At 38.5% G+C, this 22,629-nt stretch overlaps 1 protein-coding gene across 1 annotated transcript in view; it reads right to left on the reverse strand.

The window, feature by feature from the left end:
• Window positions 1-22,629, reverse strand: part of MTHFD1L (methylenetetrahydrofolate dehydrogenase (NADP+ dependent) 1 like) — a 138,521-nt gene that overhangs the window by 50,571 nt on the left and 65,321 nt on the right. The window contains exons 21-24 of the mRNA XM_042862275.1: window positions 8,663-8,802; window positions 6,970-7,011; window positions 5,953-6,053; window positions 5,372-5,549 (exon numbers count right to left, since the gene is read on the reverse strand). Coding sequence (XP_042718209.1) covers window positions 5,372-5,549; window positions 5,953-6,053; window positions 6,970-7,011; window positions 8,663-8,802 — 461 coding nt within the window. The remainder of the gene's footprint in view (window positions 1-5,371; window positions 5,550-5,952; window positions 6,054-6,969; window positions 7,012-8,662; window positions 8,803-22,629) is intronic.

A 22,629-nucleotide genomic window follows, 5' to 3' on the forward strand; every position in this document is an offset into this window, starting at 1 on the left:
CGCCATTAGCTATGCATTTTCACCAGCCATGGACAAGAGCCTGCATGCTGCTCTTGTAAACTTCTGCATGAGTTGAGGTGACCCACTTCTGCTGCTGGTATTGCTGGAACGCACCACCCACTCTCAAAGTGCTCACACCCACTTCTTGGTCACCATCAAAGTTCAGCAAGTGTTGATGAATGTCAGAGAGTGCCATTTTCTTCCACAAGGAGGAATTCAGTTCCATACCTTCATGTGCACTTCCATGTTAGATGCTATTTATCAGACTGCCTCTGTGCTCACAGAAACAACAAACAATGGAATACTGGGAGAAGGTTCAACAACTACTGCCATACCATCATCATCTGCCTCATGGACCAACATATTAAAATGGGAGGCATTACTTTTGGAGCAGCATTTGTATTAACTAAAGGCAGAGCACTGGCAAAAATAGATGTCACTTCAGAATGGATGTCATCAACTTGGAAGACTGGAACAAGCCCTTCTCCTTACTCTCTTTTGTGACCTTTATGATTTTTATTTAGTTTTCAATGCAGCATACATGCAGTGACTTGAGGCTCTGCCATTTGCCATGTCAGTCTTTTAAAGGTACAATGCCAACCCCTGACTATCCAGGTTTACTGATCCTGTCTTCATTTTCCCCTGATTGAGAAGGCCTCTCTGCAGTTTTGTGAGAGTTCAACACAGAGAAAACAAAAGAGGCCCCAGGCATTCCCCTTCCAAACGCATGGAAGTTTCAACGCACTGCATAGTGAAAGAAGGCAGGTTCCACAACTGTCATGGATGAACAAGGAATATAACTCAGAATATAGCCCTCCCTACTCTGCTCTCACCTCCCTTCCCCCAAAAAAACACTGAAACCAGAGAAATTTGGGAATAGGATGCATATGTTTCCATCCTCTTCTATCCTCGCCTTAGTTATCTAAACTTATTTCTAACAGGTCAGACAACTATATTTTGAGTAATAGCATTCTGCTGCAACTTAAAGATCCATGCTTCAAGAAAAGTGAACCCAGAAAGGAAGTCAACAGTGATAAGAGAGTTGATTATTTGATATTTTCCATATGTAATATGAATATATGTATATGTTTTTTAAAAGCACAGATCACTTCATAGAGAATTCAAGAGGCCTTTAAAAGAAACCCATCCTCCAAACGTTAAAGAAAAATGTTCAGTAAGAAACCAATTTGACAATAAAATAAGAAGGAACAGTTTTCATTAGGGGAAACATCCATACTAAATTCACACATTGCTACAGTGCTTATTAAAACCACTGCTAATAATCATATAAAATGTTATAAATTCAGAAGCCTATTAAATAAAACATCTCATCCTTGCTCCAGAACAACCCTCCCGCTGCAGTGAGTCCTAATACTGCAAGGATTACATGGCACATTGTATCTGCTTATGCCGTTTTCTTACACTTGTCAAGTGACAACAGAGTTGGACTTACTTGTCAGATGTTGCTTCTTGCATTTGATACTGCCCTCAGAATATGCTTGAAGCTTCTTCTGTTCTCAATTCAACTCCTGACAAATATTTGTTCATCTATTACTAAATCTCAAATGAACCCTTGCTAAAATCCAAAATATTTTAAAACAGTAAAGACATCAGCTAGTTGGGTAAAAACAAAAGCTTGCCTACTTAGAGAAATAAAGAAAATGTGATAAGTAACCTAAAAGGGGGACTGCACATCACTGTATCATGTAGAGACACTGGCCCTAGGCACACTCCCATTACTCAGCAACAACCAAAACATCAGTGTGCTATTAATCCTGTCTTGGCTTAAACCAAGACATTGACTGAGATGCTTTGAGAAAGCTTTGAGAAATATAACCACACTACGCAGTTCTCTGATAAGGATAGCATGCTATGATGCTCAACAGGACTACTTAGTTGAGTCTTGAGTCCGGAGTCAATACAACTGTGTTGTGTCCAGTGTCCAAAACTGCTTATTCAGCACATGCCTGGGTATTGCTGGAGAACATGGTGTGAATGTATGAGCAAATCTTTTTTTTTTTTTACAGATTTGACAGATACAGGAAAGACGCTCTTCTTACGCGATATATACTTGTAAACACCTTTCAGACTTTATTTTCCGATAGATTTGGAAATTACATAAAACACCACAAATAGATACATGTCATTTCGGAGAAAAGCCAAAGAGATCTCAGATGACCTGGACTACTCTGTAATTAGAAGCCAGACTGACTACCAGTAATACAGCTTGCTGCAGACATTGATCTGACTAGTAAAAACAATTTTACATATAGGGGAGTTAGGGTTTTGTTTGTAAATTATCCAGGGTAATGCCTTCTTCAAAACACTGAATGAACCTATCACAGTGTCTATCTTTTTCAAAAGTGGTTTGTGCTGCTGGGATTTGTTTTAATTATAGCTAAAGGACTTAATGGAGACATGGATTAAAGGGAAGACTAGAGTAATCTTGTAAAGACAGACAGAGATATGAATGAAGCAGTAGTGGTCTTATGCAGAATATTTCCCTCTTCAACATTCCACAAGGGAAAGAAGAAAACTGCAAACCTCATTAAACTGGAGGCAACCAGGTCCTGAAAGTATTCAAGTAACTGGATAAATGCAGAAATTGCTGAAAAGGGCCAGAATTATCTGCTTGCACTTACACACCCTTTAAGGCACAGTGGTGAGGGAATATATGTCTGAACCCATCTTACAACCTCTTCTGCTTCTTCACTTTCCTGTCATAGGTTACCCTCTGAACAGTAGAATTCAGTCTTCAAAATTGCAACATCAAAAACCCCTATTATACCCATAATTAAAACCTGGGCAGGCTGACTTGGAAGAGACAGTTTCTTTCATGTTTCTGAGAGCCCAGTGTGCAAAAGATCTACCTTACCTCAAAACGGATAGCACTGCTATTTCACTCTCCTGCCTCCAATTGCTTCAGTTCCTTATCCTTTGCCCAGTAAGAATGAAACAGAAGCCTGAACTTTACCTTTTACTGTTTCTGTTGGCCTGAATTTAGACTTTCACAGTATTTTAAGATTTTTATATGTTTTTATAAAATCTCTTCAACATATTTTTGAGGCTTATAATATGCATGTTCAGTTATGTGATTTCAAAGTGATGTAAAGATGTGATTCATTCCCTCTGTTCTACAATCACACTACTTATGCAACCCAGCACAAGAAGATGTGCCTGGAAAGGACATTAAAATAGAAATTAATCTCATTTTGTTCCTTCACAGATGCAGTGACCAGCCCTGCTAATCATTTCTACTCACTCATATCACAAGATTCTTACCTATATAGAATATAGAAGCTTAAATATTTTCATCAAATGCTAACATACTATCTCTGTAACACAAGTGTCCTGTGGGAAAAGTATCACATGTATTTCTGAATTAAACTTCAAATATATATATATATATATATATATATATATATATATATATATATGTATTATTATTATTCAAAGATCATAAAATGATATGCTTAGTTTCCAGTGCATCTCACTGGGGACAAACTCAGAAAGACAGAAACATTGTACAATTTGGCTGTAAAAAGGTTTCATGGGCAATAGGCCCTGAATAGATTCCATAGCCATTAAAATCCCAAGTTACTGCCATTGATTCCATGAAAGCAGTTTGTAACACTAATAAGAGTTGGCTAGATTGATGTTTGTGAAAATAGTAGGAGAGATGAAGAGAAGAAATAAAACGGGTGCAACAGTTATGTAATATGTATCAAGAAGCAGACAAAATGAAAAGCAGGGCGTATCTACCTCTGGCTGAACTTTTTTACTAGCAAGTAGAATCAAAATAGAAACTTTCAGCCACTTAAAAAGAAAGAAGCAGAGGTTCTACTGTTAAAACATAACCCTCAATTTTCCTAAAGAAAATAAGTAGCACTGACAACTGGGGCACAGGATCTGAAATTTGATAAGAGCTTCCTTGGTGCTAGAGAAATCTATTTTGCTACCCAAATTTGAAACAACCCTTATCTGCATAGCTAGGAAGGACTAAAATTGGTTGTGCAACTTTCTAGGCAGTACGTCCCTATACACTTTCTACCTGCATTGTGGTAATACATCCAGAGCAGAGCTACTGGGGATTCAGGCAGTCCTTCCTTGCAAGCTGCTCTTCCTGACAGGCTCACCTTGTTGTGATGTTACTTTACAGAGGACTGCAATAATGAAGACTCCCAGGCATGGATGAAGCATCATCTCCATCAGACACGGAACCGAAACCTCGACCATGCTATGCTTTGTTAGGTTATCTAACAGCTATGCATATTAAACACAAAGCCCAGGCAAGGATCAGAGGAATAATCAATGACAGGTGGAACCCTAGTGATATAATTAGTGAGAAAACCTAATCAGTGAAAATTAGAGCACCGTGAATCAATCGTTTCCTAAGACCAAAGGTAGGATATGCCACCATGGTCCCTGCTGAGAAACCAACACAGATGAGTCAATGGGAAGATGTTTTTCCTCCGAAAACTTCACAACATAAAGGGGAGACAGAAGTACAGGACTCATTATGGGACGCAGCAAGAGTAGCACTTTGGGACCAAATAAAACTTTAAAAAAATTAATAAATGTGGGGTTTTTGAAGGGGAGAGCAGGAGCAAAGCTGTGTGTGCCAGCAGCTGGCTGAGCTGCGAGCCCCAGAGGCTCCTGGGTGCTGGTGACAGCAGTGGGAGCAGGGTAGAGGTCAAGGCTACTGCTAGATAGGCTGAGGGCCCAGAGCCAACAGCAAGAGTGACCCATGTGTTGTATTGCAACACATTTTTATTTATTTATTTATTTATTCAACATTGTTGACTGTATTGCACCAGCAGGCTCTAGTCCTGACCAGCAGAAGGGGAACAGCATGATCAAGTCACTCAGGCTGTTCACCTGAGTGCTGTGTGCATGCAGCTGGGTGCTGGTGAAGACAGTGCTTCTGCGTTAGCCTCTGTGCCTGGACAAATGTGTAGTGCATACATGCTCTAGCATCTCTTACAGGGTATGAATTGCTTCAGAGGATCAGAAATCACTGCACTACCCATGATTGTGAGACAGTAAATATAATTACAGGTGATTGTCAAGAAAATCATCATACAAGGTCTTTGTGAAGTCTCCCACAATAGCTGTGGAAGTTCTACCTACAGATATATTTTTATGCTAAATATAAGCTTACAAAATATGATTTAATGCCCTAAGTAATGAGCACTACAAATATTCTCCTCTATTGATCAGACAAGCAGCAGATTGCTCATTCTCTCCTGTCATTGTGATTTTAAGCCACGCCAAGCTGCTTTCCAAGCATGCTAGATAGCTTTGTTGCAATGTTCTTGTTTTAAATCCAATATCAATGCAGCATGCATTCATTAAAATAAAATAAACTTACCTCCAAGCTGTAGAGATATTTGAAACTGCTTTTCTGATTGGCTGCCTTTTCCACAGCTTGAGCTAATTCTATTGCTCCTCTACCACCATCCGACCAGTGATTGCAGGGTACAGCATCAAATGCTCCAGACTGCTTTGCAGTCTTACACACAAGATCAACTTCAGCAGGCGAGTCAGTTCTGCCAACCAAACAGTTCTGTTTTGTTTAATTACTTCTATTTTATGATCTTACACACTTAGCCTTACTCTGTATCAGCAGTTGTACAGCAAATTTTTAAATAAGTTTACATATACACAGCATGTTTACGTACAGCATATGAATTTACATTCCAAGAACACTTATTAAAATTGTTGTAACTGATTAACATGAACATTGATACCTCCATAACATTATATACCTTTTGTCATTTTAAACCTTAAGAACAATCTAAGGATTCAAAGGATATTAATGATGGAAATTAATAATAATTCTTCAACGGTTACTTTTCTTCGTGCCAAAGCTGCTTCATTCACAAATCAAGAAAAAAAGTGTGAAATTTGATCTGTGGATTTACTGATGAGAGTAATGAAAAAATAACTTACTTGAAGACATTTAGAGCAACCACAACGGGAACCCCAAAGAGCTGAGCAATCTGGATCTGTTTCTGAAGATTACAGCAGCCATCAGCTACCAGCTGGAGGTTCTATGCAATTAAATACAAAGTAATAGAAATGGTCAGATACATCAAGCCAGCTCCAGCCAAAGAATTTTCCATAAATCAAACTTAACATAAACAGTGCTGATCATGACAGTTGTGGGCAAGTAAAATGCTTCCAGACAAAAGCATTTTGGTACTTATTAATTCTTATTTAAATTAATAAGTATCAGACATAATTAAGTGTCTACACAGCATTCAAAATTTGTACATGATTGCATTGCTTTTTTTCTGGGACATGAGAAGACAGTGCAGCTGATGGCAGGCTGTCAGTTGATACAAATTATACCAAAAAATGGTCTGTGGGCAGGTTCATATAGGCTTGTTCCACTTCCCTTTCTAGTCTGACCAAAAGCTTCCCTAGAGATTCCCAGAAATACCATGGACACAGATGTGCCAAAACTGGTCACAAGGGTGTGGATGTTAAAACACCAGAGGACAACAAAGAGACAAAGAAAACAAACCTGAAGAATCCACTCTTGTTTGAAGAGTGATTGCCAAGGTCATATTCAACCTGCTGTTTAACGAAAGAGCTAAGCTGCCATGAATTTCAGAGAGTGTCTTTGATCCCTGCCCCACTTGACCCTTACACTGCCATGAATGCCAGAACTGCTTGAGGCTACCTGATGGACTGGAATGAAGAGCTGATCAGTCTGAAAACTTAATGGTCCTGGAAAATTTACTGAAAAGTTATATTTCATCTGGTTCAGTTCCTCAGTACAATCTAACATGCAGTCACACACACAGCACACACAAGAAAGATAACACCAAGTGTCTGGGGAAAGTTTAAAAGGCTTTAATTGTTGGCAATGCTCATTAAAAGTATTTACTGAGTGTTAGTATTACAGCATGTTATAGTCAAACCAAAAGATTCTCCAAAAAGCTTTATAAAATTTCCCCTTACCTCTTCTGTGTATTCCTTTTTCAGAGGGGCACCAGCAGATACCTGCAATGGTAATTGAAGTCATCATAGATTTAACAAAATATATCATAACTCTAAACAGTAGGAAGTGCACTTTTGCTTATTTTCTACACCACCTGAAAGTATAAACATTGCACAAATGTCACAGTTTGATTGGAGCCTCTATTTTATTAAAAGTTACACTGATACAAGGAGAGTAGCAAAACCTCCCATTGCATCTAAAACAGCAAAACTCAGCAACTAGTTGTAGAAGATTTATTGGACAACGTAACGCCAAGGGGGGTTGAAACTAGATGATCATTGTGGTCCTTTTCAACCCAGGCCATTCTATGACTCTATGACTCTATAACCCTGTTCTACATGCTTAATAATGCACGAGCAATGCAAAGACAATGGAAAACAACTTCCAACAGCTGGCTAAAGGAATATCTAACATAGACAGTCTGAAGAGGAACATCTTACATCTTCTCTGGGGGTGATGTAATTATTGACAATAGCAAGAAATTGCATGTAAGTAATTTTCTTTGCTAAGAAGCAAGAAGGTATACAGACATAGAGTACAGATTGGACTTGGTCACTTTTGCCCCAGGCATTGGTCTTGATCCATTTTACAGTTATGCTACAGTTAAAGTATCCATCACTCTGGGTGCCGCTATGATGTATTACATAACTGAAATCTCTACTCAAAAATAGAGATCACTAAAAAGTCATTCAAGTATTTGCTAGACTGAGTGATAAAGCACAAGAAATGTTCCTTCATGTATAAAAACAAATTATTTTAATATTTATTTTAAAATAAACAAAATTTGCATTAGAAGTGGTCTAAAATAATAGAAAGTTATAAAATTATGCCAACTTTAAAGACTGAAAAAGGGAAATCTCTGTTCTATGAGAGGATTTGCTATAAAAACGACCACACAGTCCACAGTTTTGTGGCTGTGAAAGAAGTTCTAGAATTTTTACTCAGATTGTTTTCCTAGCAGCATGATTCTCTTCCACGCTGCAGAACAGTATTTTTAGGAGTTTACTGTCTGTCTGTTTGGCTAGCAGAGCTCATCTTAATTACATGACCTTGGAGTAATTCTAGATCAGTAATCTATACAAGTGTCACCTTGGCTTGAAGAGCAAAAATTGATACATTGCTGACTGTGGGTACACCGGGGAAACACTTGCACACTTGCTTCAGTTACTTTAGCATCCCCTGAGCAGACTAAAAGGACAGAATGGGTTCCCGTGATTGCAGCGAAGGAAATCTCAAAACCTTCATTAACATTCCCTACTTCCATTCATGCACTACAGCGTGAACTCTCTTCTTGTTCCTCCTTATCTGCCAACCTTTCATCTTGTGACTACTTCAGTGCACCTAGAAACACTATTTCAATGTGCAGGGAAAAGAAAAAGTATACATTTTTTAGTTTTTTTTCCCCTCCATACAACCACACTTCCCTCTCTTAAAAGATGTAGTACTTCTTCAGAACTTTCATTCCTCCTCTTTCATTTACGCCTTTCCACTCCTGCAGTGCCTTTGTAGACAACAACTATGCAGTGAGCTAAACTGGAGACTATATCTAATTAGTGCTCTGCAAACTATCCCTATTATTTCTTAAATGAAGATATTTCACATATTTCAAACTTTACCAATGATTTTGTCTTCAAAGAAAGGTGACAAACTTACACTTGGCCCACCTCCATGCATCTTCAAAGCCCTCACTGTAGCAACAAGTACAACCACACTGGGAACCAAGCCAGAGGCTCTGCATTTGATGTTGAAGAATTTCTCCATCCCAATGTCAGCACCAAAGCCAGCTTCAGTTACTGTTAAACATTAAAAACAAAACAAAACCACACATAAAACATGCTTTTGGTTAACCGTGGGGGGATACTTCTACTTTACCATACAGCGCTTTTAAATATACACCAGTATTCATTTTTGGATAAACTTTCAAATAGAGGTCTATTTATATTACTGAATCTGATTAAAAAACTATTCCCAACTCAGAAATAAATTCTATTATTCTTGATATGTACAATATGCCACGAAAAGTAGTCACATAGGGGGGAGAAATACAAGCAATCAGTTCAGTTTACATCAAAGTCTTTTACAGATATCTAGCTCACCAAAATGGCTATTTCTGTATAATTAAATTTATTTAAAATGTTTGAAAATTCATATATTTGACTTCCTTACATTATTTCTTCTCCTTTGATTTCACTGAATATATGTTTCCACTACAACAAACTGATCTAAATTCCACTGGATTTGCTGAACTTTTGGTCATCTCTTTCTTTTGTGGAATGGATGTTTAATTATAAACACTAACCAGCATCTACAGTCATGTATCAGTCTTTTTTCTCTATTATTAAAAAGTGAATTCTCTAAGAGGACCCTGCACTAATGAGCTGCCAGACATTAATTTAGTGTGACACGAGAAAAAATCTGTGCAGAATTAGGATATGCCAAACAAAGTATTTTTAGTAGAAACAGAGATAAAATAGAAGATAATCTGTATTAAATGACAATCTCTTCAGAGCTAATTTGCTCTAGTTTGTCAAATATCAATTACTTCAATTGCCTCTTCTGAGATCCCCAAAAGTTGTTCTTATTAGGCAAACATAAGCACACAGCAATTCAGAAGTTCAAGGAATTAGGCTGAAAATTTTCCACTTGTAACTATTTCCCTCTAGGAAATTTCCCTCTAGGACACTGAGGACATGGGATTAAAGCATGCTTCTGGAAGGTGTGAAGGGGCTTTCAAATAGACAGGCCAGAGTGGTTAAATATATGCTCCAGAGGCTCCTGGACCTGACTCCAAGCAGGGCAAATAATGTGTCCTCATAAACCCAAACCCTCATCAGCATGCAAAACTCAGAGAACTCCTCTTCAGCCTTTCCCCCTTGCCAGCAGCTGTCTTCCCATGCTTTGAAAGGAATCGCAAGCAACTGCCTGATCTCTTTAGGGCTGGAAGCTTTTGGCAGGGCCAAGGAAGATGCTTCCAGACCAGCACTGCTGCTGTGGAAGAAGGTCTCTCTGTTGGCAGCTGACAGGCTTTTCAAAGCTCGAGCTTTAGTGCATTTGTCTTCATGACACCAGCCCCTTCCAGCCCTTTGCTTGTCACAGGCTGAAACAAGGGCCTGCAAGGCTCTGCTCCGATGGAGGAAACCATTGGGGCTGGGGAAGGAAGCAAGAGTCAAAAGAAAAAGGACAGTGGGCATGGGGAGAGCAGAAATTTCTTGAGACACAGCAATTACATCCCCCAACAACACTGTAATAAATGTGTTATCTTTTTTTTCTGAATAGCCCTGAAAAAATAGACACACCAAACACAGAAGCAACAACATCAACAATAAAAGTAGTTACACAAACACAATGATTCACAACAGCGAAGCTAATGTCAGGAGTGATCACATGTCTGCTTTCCAGTAACCTCCATTCTTCTCCTCCATTCTCTTACAATGCACAAGGTGATTAATGAGAGCTCTGTCAGGAATATATAAGCACAATCCATCTTTAATATAAACAACAGATAAACTACCAAGTACTTGAGAGGGTGGGAAAATAATTTGTCTCTTACAGATGTTGCCAGCATATACACGCAGCAGTCTCCTAACATTTTCAAGCAAAGTTTCCAGGGACTTAATCCATGACAAGCTTTTACAAGTGCCAATTTTCCTTAGACTTGGGATTCCCCTTTCTCTACCTTTCAGAAAGCAAAAAGCAGGGATAGCCAGAATGGCACATGCAGCACTTCAGGGCTCCAACAAGGTGCAGACTCTCTTCAAACAGCCCCAAAAGCCTGGGCAAACACCAAGACAACTTATCCGCTTAGCTCTACATATATATATATCTTGATGCTCTGTGATGCTTTCCTTTGATATGGAGGGCAAAATGCAGACTTGCCTAAACTTGATGTAAACAAACAACCCAGCACTGGAAAAATGAACACAACATGGGTGTTCAGCAAAGTGACCAGAATGACCGCTGTGAACGTGATTTCTCAATTTGGAGAGAAAAGTCAGTGCTTTCTCAAATGCGAGGAAGGAAACAGGATGCAGTATAAAAGCTGCCTGGATTAAAGCTACTAAGTCCATTTTATTTCCTCAGAGGAATAGGGAGAAGACGGAGTAATATGCCAAGCTATTATATTTTAAAATCTTTGTGCTGAAACACTTAATACAACTACTTTCATACTGTTTCCTGCTTTCAAATTAAAGCAACAATGAAAAACAAACACAGATCATCAAGTGGAAGCATCAAGCTGATCTATATCCAGGGTTTGTGAGATAAAACAGCTAATGATTTTAAATGAAAGAAGAGGCGTGCAAAGTAATACATGGGTTCTCTTGTTCATGTTATAATTTCTTGTATATGATTTTTGAAGAGGAGGTAATTACAGTTTTTATGTGTTCTGATGAAGATTCTGGGAACCAACATCTATCAAAGCAGAAGCAAAAATTTGATAAAATATACCTCACCTAAAGGAAAGTTTATGATGCAACTCCTACTGCATGTCTGAACAGGGTTGTTTTTTTGCTATTGTTTTTAATTATTTTATAATTGCCTTTAAGAACAATAGTCTCTTCTATGTACTTCTCAAAGTACATCAGACAACTAAGAGCACAGTTATCTCACCAATTGCAGTGGTTGAATTCTGGGTGTGAAGCTCCCACATCATGCCATGCAACACACCCCAGCCACCCAGCATCAGCATCCCATTGCCCTGTCCCCTGAGGTCCCTCTAAAGCTCTGCTGCCCAGATTGCTGTCTTGCAGGAGGCTTGTTGTAACAGAGACGAGGATGCTGGCATGACATGAATTGCTTGCTTTGATTTCTTCTTGACAAGCACAGTAATTGTGATGAAAGTAAAGGGGTAAAAGATTCACCTCCAGCAAGCCCAGAGGAAAAACACAGGTAATTGCAGTTCAGTGTTTGCCTGAGACAGCAATCCTAACGCAACATAGCCAACGAAGCTCAGGGCTGCTATGTTCCCAGGTCTTGCCTTCTGTTGCAAATCTCCCCCTTGCACGAAGTCTGGGCAATGATTTAGACAGTACTAAAAGATTAATTTCTGGGCATAACTTTCAGCCTTTACAGCTCTCTGGATTGTCTCTCTACATGGTCACATAGAGTGCATAAGTATCACAGTGAACGTCAGAAGGACAAAAATTAACATTACATGTATTGGAAGCACACTACCATGAGGTTACTTTACATCATGGCCCATAGGTGAAATTTAGCAATTAATACACACACCTACACATCCTCAGAAACAAATTCAATCAGAAATAAATATCGGAAATAAGTTCAATCAAAACATTTCAGTAAGTTCAAGTAATTTCTTCTGGTAGAAGATGCATATGAGGGCAACCAAAAGCTGAGCTCATTCTTACACATCAGAGTAACTCATGGGATCTTGTTTCAAAATAACAGTATGCAAAACACAACAACAGCTACAGAGTTTTCTACAGAACACTTTCACAACATCTACTTGACCCAATTCAACTACCAAAATAACCAATAGACCACAGCTTTCCTTCACAATAAGAATCCAAAACATGCAAATTAGGTATGAAAGCAAAAGTAAAAGCTAACAAATGTGGAACTGGGCAAAAGAGGTGATGAAGTCTGCCGGGCAGCACAAAATCCTCAGAGCAAGGATTTCCTCTCTGCGCAATTTATACTGTTGGCTGAAGTCTCTAATTCTACTTTAGAGTTCAGGCAAATGAACAGATCACTCTGATGGTTTTGTTTCTTGTTTGCAATTACCAGAACCTCTTGATAGAATTACCGCCATGCTGAACACATCTGGGAATACTTTATCACCTATGCACAACAACAGCTTAAATACTCAGTGTCATGGCTTAAGCAGCTAATTAGATTTCACAGCCATGCCTAATAAAATACGTAATTTTTTCTCCACCAAAAATACATATATTGTGCTATATCTACACAAAGCAGTCCTATAGTAGCTTCACTTTTACCCACTTCTTAAAACCCTTAGAGAAAGTGATTTCGGAATTTTTATTTTTCCCCTTTTTAAGGTTATTTCCTTGACAATCAAATTTCATGTAAACTGAGACCAACTTCTAGCGAAAGTAACTTCTCCCTAGTCAGCACTTTCTATCAACAAATCAATGTCAGAACAAAACACTTGTACTGTAAAGGGCTAAGTCAGATGCATACACATGAGGTGAAGCTTTAGGACAAGAACTGTGAGTCTGAATTCCTGAACAATGTAAAAGGAAATGGAAACTCTGAGCTCCCCATATGTAAACATATCTGTTCTGGTGCAGCTGTCTGCTGGTACTCAGGAAAAGAAGAGTTCAAAGTCACAGAAGCACATGAACTGTGAACCTGGAGCTTGAGGCATGCTCACTGTACTGTACCGATATGGTCTTGTTTAAGTGAAAAATGCCAAGGTGCCCAACTGCCAAAATAAACTAGGACGATCTGTGACATCTAACAGGATATCATATCTTTGTTAGTATAGGTAGGGATGTCTATCCATTCTGACTGGCAATTTTTTCTGATGTGAAGAGAAATTGTTATGACTGATTTTGGAATGGAATAGATATTTTTCCCTTTCTTACACCCTGCTCCTGGTTTTCCTGTTGATTTTTCTTCTGATGCGTTCTCAGCTAGCATACAACACTGACACTTCACCACTGGACACAAAGTCCAACAGCAGAAAACTGCACATGCCTATATTAAGGTTGAGCATTTTTCAGGAAGAAAACAGCTTCAATTAACGCTGATAGTTATATGCTGTAGTTTTGCCCATTGTCTCAACGAAGCCTACGAGAAAATGGAATAGACTGAACCAGCAGATATAGCAGCTTTGGCATCCCATGTTAAAAGCATCACAGTCTGACAGCTACATGCAGGAAGCCCTGAGCAAAATGAATTTTGTTCTCTGAAAGCAGATGAAATGTCAGTGAGCTTGTGTTCAATATTAGATTACCATTCACTCAAGACTCTGTGTGGATGTTTCTACAATGGCATATAGACAGCAATCCGGTGCAGAAACAGCCCTTGAAAGAGTTACTAGAAACGTCTGCCTCCTGTCCCGACACTTACCTGCAAGCTGCAGTTCTCAGGCTCTGACAGAGAGAATTCTGCTGATAAAAATTTATCTGGAGTAAAAAAATCTGTAAAATTTTCAACTGCTCCATAAAACCGAAATATGTCAGCTGAAAACACAGATTTACATTCAAGTACTCCACAACCCTTCAACGTGATGCCAGCAGTTTGACTTGTGCTGTCATCCTCCAAAGGACACTTTTCCCCATGGGCAGGAACACTCTGTCACATTTCTAAGAGCAAACACCACGCAGGGTGCTTGGCTCCAGGATTACTCTTCAGCTAATTGTTCATTCCCTTGGGACCCTCTAACATGCTATTTTGACCTTCTACTCAGAAACATTTCTTTTTCCAAAAAATGTTGAATCTTAACATTTAAATGCAGTATTAAATGAGGAGCTAAAAGCTATAGCACAACCTCTTGTGGTTAGTCATTTTAAGAACCAATTGCTGTCAGCAGTTAGTGTTTTCCAAAAGCATCCCATGATTAGACAAATGAATACATATAATAACTTGTGCAGATTATTCCCAGGCTACAGACGGAAAACTAGCAGAAAGTTCACTTTATTTTCTGCAAGCCAGATTGCCAGAGGCAATCTGGGAATTTTGATTCTCTCACAATTAAGGATACAATTCCTATTTGTGGGTTTTACAGGTCTGCTTCTATACAAAAGCTGCATATGCTGGATTTAAAATTCAGGGGGCAGAAAATCAAAACTGGAAAACACAGGAGCTGAGAGGAGTGGCACTGTGTGATATAAAGTATGCTCTGCACATCTTCCCAGCTCTGCATGCTTCCTCCCTCTCTTGAAAATACACAGAAGTGCAACAGATGACTTCTACCTACACCAAACCAATTTAGGACATGGACTGACACTGTGTCTGAACTGAATATGTACCCTGTCTTGCTGAAAAGGGTCATTTCTGCTCCCTCTCAACTATTCTGCCCTCCTCCCCTCCCCAGTGTCTGGACTTCTCACAGGTTACTGGCACGCATCTAATGGGATGATAAACTGTTGGAATTTGCTAACCAGAAAACAAACAAACAGAAAAACACACAACAGTTTCTTTTCCCACTGGGTTAGATTTAAATCAGCTCATGTGAGGCCAGACAAGTGCCTGAATATGCTCAAACAAGCAGCAGAAGCCAGGGAAGGAAGGGAGGGAAAGCCCCACTTCAACAGTGCCAAACTGTTAATTTGTTGCTCGCCACCTTTGTGAAACCATGCTCTCATATTTTGAATGTAAAATTTGATGTCTTCTCACAGCTCACTAGTAATGAGCTCATTATTTAGATTTATTACTGGAGATTAAAAATAAGTTGAAGATGTCTTATAACCACAAACAATTCAAATATAAATATAGAGAGCTGCATGTGGCTTCATGTTTCTCAAAGTCCCTCTGCTAAGTCTGGTGGGTTTCACACCTACTTTTTCTTAACTTCTGTGTCCTAGTCACACAAAGACTCATTGCTCATACGTTGTATTGGCTCCTACCTAGGTGCTATTGAATGCATACTGAGTATATTTACCAAATTTAAACAATTCCTCCTTTTCAGATCTTCATTTTTCATGGTTATGAATGTGACAATATGACCCAGACAAATTCAAACAAAAGAACTGTGATTTTCAGGTTGCAGCCTTTCGCCATTCATAACACGTTTCTTTTGAGGTAACAGAGTATCCTTTTGCTCATAAGATAGATGACCATGTTTCTAAAATGGAGCACAATTAATGACATAGGAATAAGGCAATTACATTATCTCATCCTTAAGAGATCATCATGGCCTTTGGCAAAGAATTATTAGCCTTCCGGTAATTACAAAATTAAAACCTCACCACTTTTTTTTTTTTATTTGGAATTGCATCGAGTGATTAACAGCAGCACTGATGGATCTTCATTTAAGGCCATTCTTTAACAATTCCCAAGCTGTAAGAAGTGTATTAACTTATATCACCTGCAGTACTACGCAAAGTTTCATCACAACTGGACTGTTTCCCTGCATAACCTACCACAAGACTTTCATCTACTCTCCCTTTTAAAAGATGCATTTGGTTGAAATTGCAGCCCCAAATACATCTCTCATCATCTGCTCTCTGTTGAGGATTTTGGCTCCTCCCACTCCTCCAGGAAGAGCTATAGAAAATGCGCTTGGAACATGCCCTGCATTATAAGCATTAGGAAAACGCCCACTTCAAGAGGTGGGCAGAGAGCCTGAAGATCTCCATGGAAGCATTCTACCCATTTCAAAGGGCCACGGATTAATGCCTGTCCTAGCACTAACATCGCGCTGATTCATAAAGCAGGACAGAGGGAAAGAAAAAGAACTTATTCTCCAGATAGCACACTTCAGCATATGGCTTGGAAGATGATGTGTCGCTGTTCAGAAAACAATCAAGCTATGAGTGATGATCAAGGCAGTAAAGGCTGAATACATGTTTTTGCAGCTACTCAAGGAATCCTGTTGCAACTCAGAGACAAAATCCACTTAACTAACCACCGCTACACTTCCATGTGCCATGAGGCTGCAGTGGATGCCACACAACAAAGAGCACAGCCAGATCAGAATGATCAATGCTGCTGTCACTAGGTGCAATCACTCGAGGCATGCTAGGCATCAAGTCATCAATCATTTCAGTGTAAACCTTCCTTATAACACATGCAACTATTTGCCTTGGGCTGCCACTTTGTTACAGCTCCTCCAGTCCCCTAGATTCCTTACTAAAGCTCATGTTTTCCTCACTTTGCTCTTCTAAAATCCCAGGAGTGACTGTTTCCTATGATAATGACTGTGTCCATGACTTGGGTGTTATCTTTTCAGCACACGCATCCAGTGAATCCTCCTCCTAGGAGAAGCAGCTAGTTCAGTGAGGTTTTTTTTATTCCACTTAACCTCTGCTAAAAGACAGAACTTCTTCCACTCACGACAGGCCTAGGAAAGGATACCTTCATCACTGTTCTTGCCGAAACTACTGCACCATGGTTCAGAAATTCATGACGAATGAAAAGATGACCCAGTGCAACATCCAATGCAAGGGATTTAAGTTACTGCAGAAAGCCATATGGAGAGCTTAGCAGGAGAACTCTTTGCTGGTGGAAATTCTACCAAGAGTATAATATGTGTTTCAAGCACACCCACAATTTAAGATATCGGAATGATTTTCCAAAGAGATAAAGCACCACATTCATTTACTACTATTTAGGAGATGGGAAAAAATGTCTGGCATTGAGAAGACGCAACATAAGCCAGAAAGGAGCAGATGAGAGTAAAAAAGCCAGTGATGTAAGCCCACTGTGCTGCAAAAATTTTGTGAAATATTCATGCTCATGATAAATGCAGCAGAAGCAATTCTAGAATCTATTGAAGCTTTTCAGATGTAAGCTTCTCTACATCTATTTGGTGGTAGGTATGGTTTTAATTTCCAAAATTTTTAAAACATATTGTACAAGACCAGCATTTGAATCTCTCCTCAAAGTATAAGATTGATGGATTGTGTCAAACATTAATAATCATTTGTTTTTCCTGGAATTTTTGGATGAAGGAAACAGACTCAGCTGGTTAAAATTGCCATGGAAAGTAATTGTGTCTGTTGAACCATATGTGTGTGTATGCATGTAATCTATCTTATAGAAGGAGTCACAGACTAAGGAGAATGACAGTACTAAGGTCACACACCAATAAATCCCGTGTGGAAGAGAATGTTCTTATATAGATTTCCCAACGGAAAACAAAAACAAAACAACAAAAAAACTCATACCAAACCATAATTCTACTAGTTTACAAGTCAAATCCTTTAAATTGCTCACAGCTAAGCCATTTGTTTAATGTCTAATGTGAATTTCCACACTTAACCACAATTCATGTAATCAAGGCAACAAAATTCCCACTGCAACCTACCCATTACCATTTTTGAAATATTTGTACATTACCAATGGATCCTTCTTTGGTGAACATTATAATTTATTAATACACATATTTTTTCAGTTCCTCTTCTTAATTGCCCATCATCTTGCCATCCCAGCTGCTCTTTTATACTCAGCCCTCCCCCATATTTTTGTGCAACCAAAGGGCCCCCAGTCCTATACTGAATTTCTAATTGGCTGCAGAAAAAGCTGAACTTGCAACCCTTGATTTATGAAGCTGTTATTCAGCCTCTTGGGAGCTCTGCTTGAGATGTAGTAGATAGATGCAGCATCCTCATGCATATAAAGCATCTGCTCCATCCCTAAAGCTTAATTCTCACTTAGAGGTTGCAGTTGGAGCTGGAGATACAATACAAGCATAAGTCTTATTACTGCAGGAAGCAAAGCTGAGAAGTTTGAGATTCTCAGCTTCAATAAAGCTGCCAGCACAGAACATAAGCATAAAGAGATTTACAGAAAGACCCAGCATATAAAGATAGGCTGCCCAAGTTTAAAAATAGTTGTAACCCTGCATTTTCTCTTCCCACATTTGAATCCAATCTATTCTCTCTATCAAATTATATTTGTTATATAGCATTTACATAAAACTGAAAAACTAAAATATCCATAATGACAAGGTCAGAACAGCAAACTAATATACCATCTAGGATGTTTTATACAATCAGAGAACAGATGCTGAATGCTTTCAAATACTGTCAATATCTGACCTTCGAAAGCACTTTGGCTATTTATCAAATCAACACTCTTCCCATTAACAAATCGTACTAGCCATATATATATAGTCTAATATTATATGCAATCTAATTAAGTATTTAGAAATGGTTTAGAAATAAATTTCCTTGGAAGTGAATGTGTGATATTTTTAATTTTCTTTCTCTTAAGGCATAAGATCAGACGTGTAAGCAAGCCTGGTTTCTGTTTTCAAAGAGAAACACTGTTTTCAATTAAAATAATTTAGAAATTCTCAGCATAGAACAGCACATATAGTTACTTGAATACTAAAAATAAGATTATGAAGTAAGCATACTTTCTGAGAAATCACTGCATTTTTTTTCTATATTGCCTCTTATCATAGACTACCTCATAAAAATCACAAGGCAAAACAAAACACCTGCAAATAAAATTTGATGTGCATTTTTCTTCCAAGATCATCTGAAGAGATATCTGATTCCTTTCCTCAGACCATAATGTTACTTCATTTGGGCTGGTACAAAGGGTAGCACAGAACTAGAAGAAAAAACATTTCTGAGTTCTGCTCCAAAAGTTCTTTCTGAAATGCATATTAACTGAACACTTCGTGTGCGTACGCATATGGAAAAAAAAAAAAAAAAGCAATGTTAAATAGAAACATGCAGTAGATTATATTGAAACACTGCCAACTATAATTGCCATAATCAAAAATGGAAATGCACATCTATGTTCTTATCAAGTTTCACTTTTGCACTGATTTTTCTGGAGCCTTGAAGGTTAAGTTCACAAAATACACACATAGAAATAAATATTCCCCCCTTCATGTTTGTACATTGTTTACGATTTAATTATAAAAGCTCTCAGAAAACAAATCTTTCCTGCCTGCAGATTCATAAAGACTCAGAAAATTAATTAGAAAAAAAAAAAAAAAAAAAAAAAGAGGGTTTGACTGACATGATGGAAACATCCGAGCAAACTTGGTTCCTATTCAAGTAGTCCATAAAAAGAACATTAGATTTCAGTATCAAAAAGCCATTAAAACAAACAAACAAAAATCTAATAAACAGCTTTAATTTTCAAAAGGTATTATAAATAAAGCATCCACTAAAATTAAAATTCAGTCTTTGAAATGGGACTTGAACTCTCTATGTATATTACGCCCTGCTGACCCTTGCTAAAGGGTATAAGCCAATATGAAAAACTCATAAATGGAGAGAGAGAATGATGGATTTTCTGCCAAATAACCCTAAGCAAAAATAATTCTGTTAGCTAGGGAGCCTGCCTTTATTTCCTTTGCTAAGTGATGAATTAAGAGAATCTCTTTGAACATGTGATGTTTTACTGTTTGCATTTTTTAACCTCTGGCTCTTTTCTTCTTGTAAATAAAAGCAATACAACCAGCAGGTAACAGAAGAACAAAGAGCTGCTTATTTGCTTCTTAGAAGCTAGAGTTTTCAAGTGAGGTGAGATTACCAGCTTGAGGAGGGAAGAAAGGGGAAAACACAACAGCACAGAAGTTGCAAAGTCATCAGTTTCTCCGCAGTAGAACAGCATTTTATTTACTAGGAACTGAGTTTTCCATTTACTTTCTGAATGAATAACAGTCCCTTCCTATCTATTTTCACCTTGAGAGAATAGTCCTGGGATGAATAACAATGGCTAAGCCACAGCAGTTATACAATCCATATTTTTAATTTGTGAATGCAATTGGTAGAGAAGAGCATAAAGCATACATACCATTAAAATACCATGTCAGCTTGTTAGTGAACTCCTGATGCACATTTATGTTCAGTCAGCCGCTGTGGCTCTGCAAAAGCCCTATCATTTGAAAGTTCCTACTACTGTAGCACTTGAAATCTTCCACTCAGCATCTTCCCATAAGCAACAGTGAGATAGTTCTTTTCCCCCCCTTCCCAGCTCCAGAAAACTTATAAATTGAAACCAAAAAGAATGGGATTATACACGCAGGCACAGAGGCTGAGATTACATACCTAGAGCCACACAGCTTTAGCTCCAGGATGGAGTTGTTAAGAGGCACGTATCTTGACATGCACAACAGTACTTTGGCCACAAGATCAATTGCTGCCAGGGCTCACTTAACGTGCGCTAGTGGTGACATGACATGCACTGGGCAGTTCTCTCCTTGTCTGTTACTGAGCAAGAAAGAGGACCCAAGGCCCAAGAACAGGTGCTCCTATCTATTTTCTAGAAGTAAAGATCATTTCATTTGCAGTTTGTGGTTCCACTATGACTTGTGCAAGTTAGACCAGGATCTTCACAGCTTTGCAGCACTGCTAACATGGCATTACATTCCTTCCCCACAACCCACTGCCACAGTTTTGCTAGCACAGCTGCTTGGGTAGCTGCACAATGAATGGGGCAAGAGAAAGCATTGTGAAGTTCTGAATGCCCCTTATCTGGTACGTAGCACAGACAGGTATCAGAATAGGTCAGTAACACCCACTCTGATAATGCCGTCAAGCACCTCATATCAGGAAACATTAGCCCTACTTAAACTAAAAAACATATTTATTCAAACAGAAAAACACTTGAATGTAGTGGCACAACATTTTGTTTCTTGGGAAAGTAGAGACCATGGAAAAGTCAGAGATGGAATAATTCAATGTAAAAACTGGATGGAATCATCAAGATTAAAGGGCCACAGCAAGGACCTTCTTTCTAGTGGCAGCAACGAAAATTTTAAAAATAAATCTTTGAACTGAAGGTTTAAATGTAATAAATCACACATTGTACTTGTGCCAGAAGACTCTTAGCAAAAGTATTTGGGCTTTATTTCCTTTTTTGGAAAAGACTTCTAGTAAGAAAAAAGATTGAAGTATTTTATGATGTTCAAAAGTCTACTTTTGAAGATTATTCACTTAGCGTATTAAACACATACTATTTTTGTAAAGTGGCTTGTAAACTTGTTATATAAAGTCTGCTTCAGGAGTATGTAAAATGCATACCTTTTGAAATACAACTTTGTATGCACTGGGCAGATAGTTAAAGCAGCTAGCACCATCAGTTTACTCTAACAAGAGCACTAGTGCAATAAAGAGTCAATTATTTAGCTTTTAAAAATTTACTGCTTCTACCTAACTTCATACCATTAACATGCGTGACCATTACACCATTAAAAAAAGTGGGCCAACTAAAGAAACAGCACCAACTATTTGAAATAACCCTCCCTTGCTTTCTTGTCATATTGTACTGGGAAAGACAGCATCAGGCCCAACCTTGCCTAGCACAGCACCCTCTGTGGAATTAGATGCTCTCTTCAGGAGTAGGAAAGAAAGCAACTGCCAAACACACAGTCTAAGCCTGAAGAACAAAATTCAGGAGGAGTTTGGCTTAGGATTCAAAAAAACATATTCACACTTCACTTTTCTTCTGATTTACAGCTCCTCCCCTCAGCTGAAACACCTTCACGGGATAAAGAGAAAGGCAATCTGCCAAGTTGTTTATCGTAATAATTCCTGACACACTGACACAGTTTTAGCTTACTTCTCTTCCTATTATATCCTAAAGAGAAAGGCAATCTGCCAAGTTGTTTATCGTAATAATTCCTGACACACTGACACAGTTTTAGCTTACTTCTCTTCCTATTATATCCTTGAAACATCACTTGGACACTCAATGCTCACTGAAAAAAAGAAAAAAAAAAAAACCAACAAAAAAAAACCCCAGCTCATCCCTTCTAATTGCCTTAAAAGACTTTCAAGAGAGAATCTGATCAATAGAGAAAAGAACTTGGAGTTTTACATTCTGAGTGTTTTGTGACTATTAGCCAGCAGAGAGGGACAGATGAGCAGTAGAGAGGCAATGTAAGAAATGCTGACAACGTTGGATGTGTTCAGTGTCAGAAACGATGACCTCTTCCTGAGCAGAGCACCAGATTCATCACAGAGAGTGGCCAACTGCATTCTGTGTTGATGAAGTTAGAGTTGCTT

The sequence above is a fragment of the Lagopus leucura genome, unplaced genomic scaffold (assembly GCF_019238085.1).
Source record: "Lagopus leucura isolate 7727_CA_CO unplaced genomic scaffold, USGS_WTPT01 Super-Scaffold_73, whole genome shotgun sequence".
Lineage (NCBI taxonomy): Eukaryota > Metazoa > Chordata > Aves > Galliformes > Phasianidae > Lagopus > Lagopus leucura.